The sequence below is a fragment of the Triticum aestivum genome, chromosome 5A, assembly GCF_018294505.1.
Source record: "Triticum aestivum cultivar Chinese Spring chromosome 5A, IWGSC CS RefSeq v2.1, whole genome shotgun sequence".
NCBI lineage: Eukaryota > Viridiplantae > Streptophyta > Magnoliopsida > Poales > Poaceae > Triticum > Triticum aestivum.
Window position 1 is genome coordinate 86918829 of NC_057806.1, and position 5290 is coordinate 86924118.

The 5290-nt window shown below is 47.6% G+C and overlaps 1 protein-coding gene across 1 annotated transcript; it reads right to left on the bottom strand.

Annotated features, from left to right (window-relative positions):
* Window positions 1-2895: 2895 nt before the first annotated feature.
* On the bottom strand, window positions 2896-4901 carry LOC123102432 (expansin-B3). The gene is made up of 4 exons (XM_044523780.1): window positions 4255-4901; window positions 4052-4161; window positions 3710-3894; window positions 2896-3463 (listed from the first exon to the last, which is right to left on the bottom strand). The coding sequence occupies exons 1-4, from the start codon at window positions 4520-4522 to the stop codon at window positions 2998-3000; spliced, it is 1029 nt and encodes a 342-aa protein (XP_044379715.1). The 5' UTR covers window positions 4523-4901; the 3' UTR covers window positions 2896-2997.
* Window positions 4902-5290: the final 389 nt, after the last annotated feature.

A 5290-nucleotide genomic window follows, 5' to 3' on the forward strand; every position in this document is an offset into this window, starting at 1 on the left:
ATTTTTTCATTGGCTTATATGCCAAGTTGTTTAGGTTTTTGACAAACTTGGTAATCCCCTACAGTTTTCATAGTAAAAAAGGCTGGTAAATGGTAGGACGTGTCACAACTTGCATACGGTGTCAGAAATTGTTCAAACATGGCATGGATGCCTACCATGGGCATGCCCGCGTGCTTGCAAAAGTTAGGATCATTTGAAGGATGTCCAAAAGTAGGTCATGTTCGATAAAGAGTGTTCGAGCTGAGGTCAGATGGGTCCGGTTGAGAGCACATTGTTTTTCGACATCCTTGAAATGGACCTAATTTTTCCCCATGACTTTATATGACCAATTTAAGACACCATGCCAAGGTATTTGGTTTTTCAAAAAATTGCATTTTCTGGAGTTCTCTTGGTCAAAAAAGACCGATAAATGGTCGAACGTGTCGGAAATTGTTCAAACCTGACATGGATGCCTAACATGGGCATGCCCATTTTCTTGTAAAAGTTAGGGTCATTTCAAGAATGTCAAAAAATATATCATGTTGAACGGAGAGTGTTCGGGTAGGCCAGAAGGGTCTGTTTGAAAGCACATCATTTTCTTCATCCGTCAAACGATCCCAATTTTTCCTGCCAGGTTCTATGACCAATTCAAGGCATCATGCCAAGTTGTTTTTATTTTTGACAAGTTTTGCATTTTCTTGAGTTCTCTCGATGAAATAGGTTAATAAATGGCCGGACGTGTCGCAACGTGCAAGTGGTGTCGGTAATCGTCCAAACCTGACATGGATGTCTCATATATCTGTGCCAGGCAACTGCAAGAAGTTGGGGTCATTTGTCCATAGTCCAAAAAAAATACTAGTTCAGAGACTAGGCCAGACGGAGATGGGTGCATCCATGAGCATGTAGTTTTTCCATATTCAAATGTTTTTGTCCTTTGCAATTTCCGTCATTATCAATTAATATGAACATTTTCTTATGTCCTGGCCATTTCTTGAAATTTGTCAGCAATTTTGGAATTTCAAACTTGGAACACTTTTTCCAAATTTATTAACAAATGCCGAACAATTGACAAAAATTTTGAACACATATTGCACACCACATACTTTTTAAAAGAAATTATCAACTATTTATGAAACACAGATATTTCCTAAATTTGTGAACAAAAAATTTGAAAACAGGAATATATTTTAAATTCTAGAAAAATTCTAAAATTCTGGATTTTATAGTAAAATTTAAAAAATATTAAAAAAAATAAGAAAAATAGTATCCAAACAATATTAAAAAATTGAACAAGTTTCAAAAGGAATAAAATGAATTACCAAAAAAAGAGAAGAAAAAAGAATAGACAGGTAAAAAACGTTTAGGCCTTGGCCCAACTAGGCGGCGACATCGCCCCGCAGGGCGCCTGTTAGGCCAGCCAAGCGTTCGCGGATTTGAAAAGAATTCATCAATTTAATAAAATGTTCATGGATTCTAAATCTTTCGCGGAATTTCAATATAATTTCACTAAAAATATTTGCAAAAACATTTCAAGAAATTGAAAAAGATTGATAAATTTGAGAAAAAGTTTAAGAATTTAAAGTTTAAAATTTCACACATTTGGAAAAACAAAAAATAAATAAATGACAAAGAAAAAGAGAAAATGAAAACAAAAAAATCAGAATAAAGCATAACAAAACCCGGTTAAAGAGACACAAAGAAGCCCTGCTTGAAACTTTACTAATTTACATTCGCCACATTTTTTGATGATTAAAAAAAAGATAGCAAAAAGCTGAGGGCGCCAAAATATGCTCGGGTATGCCATGTACGCCTAGGTCGCGTATGGGCGAACATATTTTTTTTAAATACCATTCTATCCTTTATTATGATGGGTACGTAGAGATTCTCTGTTGATATTTTTAAGGGGTTGTACAGAGAGTCGATCTTTTCTAATTTCCTTTGGGAAATTAGATTTGTCTCATCTTTTCTTAACGGTAATATGTGGCTCATTTATATGATCATAGTACAAGTCACGTACACACTCAATCTGACAAAACTAAAAAAAATAGCAGTATGCTAGGCTTTACACAAAGGAACGCCATCCAAAAAAGAAAATTACAATCAAGATCGAAGAATCCCCTGAGCTTAACATCAACGTCCGTCACTGCCTTCGGCATCATCACAACAGTCACCAAAGAAAAAAAAAGACGGATCATCTCCACACCCGAACTCGACGCAACTCCATCGTTGATATCCAGCTTTGCAGACCTCCAAGATGCAGCTTTGCGGACCTCCAAGTTGGCTCGCCAAAGGCGAAAACATTACTATTGAACGAATCAGACCGAGGTAACATCCCGCACAGGCTATCGAACTCCAGATCTGCTACCCCCGCATGATTAAGACGTCAAAGGAGAAAACGACACCTACCATCCACGAACCACGAACCCATCACACGATCCACCATCTTTCAGATGCCGCCTATGCAGACCACAATCTGCATCGCTCCTGGACTACCTCCCAATCTTCGTGCAAACGCTGGAGAATACGATGTCACAACGGTGGAGTCCGAGGACATAGGTCCATGAAAGGATGCCGCTGCCGCCGCGTCATCCTTGCTTGTGCCATCGCCGCCGGCGAAGTCAAGATGATGAACAAGCCAAAACCTAAGCTACTAAAGGCTAAAACGATCGCCACATGACCTCGGTGACCCCCCTCATCACCGACGACCAAGGTCGTTGACAGAGGGGAGCGGCCAGAGGACGGCGGCGGATGGAAGCACTCCTACCGGCAGTCGCGAGATCGCTTTCTTTCTTCCTTGGAAGAAAGAAACGATATGCTGTAGCTTTGTCTCATCCTTCCACACAACTTTGCTTGCATTAACATAGTTGCGTGCAATGACAACTGATCGTTGCATCGAACGAGGCTGATGCAGGCATCTAAACACAAGCTTTCTTTCCTACTCACATACTACTACAACAGAGACAACCATACTCCAGGTTCAATCTTTTGTTTCTTCTTCCTGCAGTGCAGTGCAGATGATCACACGGCCAGTATCCAACGCACACAAGGCCACACATACGTAAGCGCCGCCGAATACATCATAGGTAGAACAAGACGAGGACGGCTCGTGGCAGCGGATGTGACAAGCGACATGGGCAACGTCTCATCGAACTGGACCAGGGATCTGTAGGCGGCATTGGGCTGCCAGTAGGCCGGGATGACCTGGTCGGCGACGAGCGACCTGCCGGACTCGTCGGTGACGCGCAGCGAGAAGGGCCCCTGCAGCGGGCGGAGCCTGTCCAGGCGCCAGATGGAGCCCCACGACTCCCTCATCGGCGTCCAGTACCCCGTCGGCGCCCTGTCCGGCAGCCGCGACTCCATTATGTCCACCTGCGACACGTCGCCGGCGCCGTCCTCGTACTCCACCAGGATCGCCAGGTAGTTGGGGTTGGACCCGTGCTGCACCCGGAACGTCACCGTTAGCCCCGGGTACTGGCAGGGCACCCTGCAACCAAGAAAACAAACAAAAGCAGTAGATTATGGATCTTTAATCCCGTAAAGTTAGGATGTGCAAAATGCTTCTTGCTGTTGACAATTAGCGAGACGAAAGTGCAGGCAAAGCACAAAATTTGCTTTTGCAGCAAGGAAAGTAGCCAGTGGTGGACAAGGAAAGACGGATGCCATGTTTGTCGTTCTCGGTTAAAGTTAACGATGATGGGATTAAGTAGGATAAGATGGTGGAGCTAGCTACCTCTTGAACTGCATGTCGATGATGCCGGCGTGGCGGAGCTCGTCGTGGCGGCCGTACTTGGCCATGCCGCCGAAGGCGGTGCCGCTGAGGTCGAAGTGGTAGCGGGAGACCGGGTAGTAGTTCATGTCCGTGATGATCACCGTCTCCGGGACGCCGGAGCAGGCACGATGGGCCACGCACCTGATCTGCATTGCACGCAACAATCCAAGATCCATGGAATCAAATTGGGTTACATCACAGGCTGTCTGTCCGGGGAAAGAAATCGTACTGCTACTAAACGACAACGTCGGCATGTTACTGTGAAAAGTAAGTACTCCGGCGACAGACATCAGTTATGCTAACCTGGTAGCATGAGCCGCACCCCTTGCCGTCCTTGAAGATGGGCTGGTTGCCGCACGACGTCATCGACGAGAAAGGCGGCCAGTTGACGTTCTTGAACCCGCAAGCACCACCTGCATCCCATCCGTGAAAACAAGAGCCGCAATCAGCAGCATTCAGCAATGCAATTGGAATTGAAATCCTCAGAGACATGATGGTAGTCGTACCGTTGTCGTAGGGGCCGGCGCCATTGGGAGCGCCGTACCAGGTGGCCCGGGCATCGAGCCAGCCCTCGTCGGAGCTGGAGTTGGAGTTGGGGGCGGGGATATTGGATGCAGGGACGTTGGTGGCGGGGACATTGGTGGTGGGGGCAGGTGGTGGAGGTGGGTAGCAGAACAGATCAGGCAGATAACCGCAGCCGCAGCATCCATGGGGATGGGCAGCGACCAGGAAGAAGAGAGCAACCACACGGGCAAAGGAGAAGGTTGCTGCCATCACTCGGCCGCTGGCGAATGCCGTACTCCAGTGGTTAATGACGAGTTTTTAGGCCCGCGAAGCAAAGGGATCCAATCCAACTGAAGCGCCGTCTTGTGCTTGTGGAAGGAAGGAATAGAGAAGTGGACCAACAGCCGTGATTCCTCCCCTCCCGTTCAGACGGCGATGCCGCAGATGAGGACGAGCGGGAGCTGTGACAGGGACGCCGTCCGTCGTAGGAGCTATGCCACTCCCCAACTCCGGCCGCGTCGCCGGCGCATCAGATCCGGCCACAACCTTGGCCTGCGCGGAGACAGAGAGCACGAGCTTCTGAAGCCACACTGCCGCGTAGGAGGATGCCGCGGATGGCCTCTCCCATCTCCACCCCAGGCCCAGCCTCTTCACTGCACAAGAGCAAGAAAGATCCAGGAGGAGTTCTATCCTCAGTAAGAACACACATTTTCCTCTAGAAAAAAGAACACACACAGTCTATCCAACCATATCCTTGAGCTTGAGGGGAAGAAAAGAGAAGAGGTAACTCTGTATGTCAGAGACGATAATAAATACTCGCCTTCTTCACCAGTCTGAGCAGTGCAGCGCCGCGCAGCGCACAGAAGCAGATCGATGTGCCTCTCCGGCGAGAGCGAGACCAGACTGGTGAGTGGTCACGGAGCCGTAGACAATGAATGGGGAAGGGGCCGACACCGGGGGACCTGGGTACGAAGCCACTTCCGTCGACGGGGGGGCTAGTGGTAGTGGGAATGGAAGGGTCCCGGCGGCGGCGGAAGG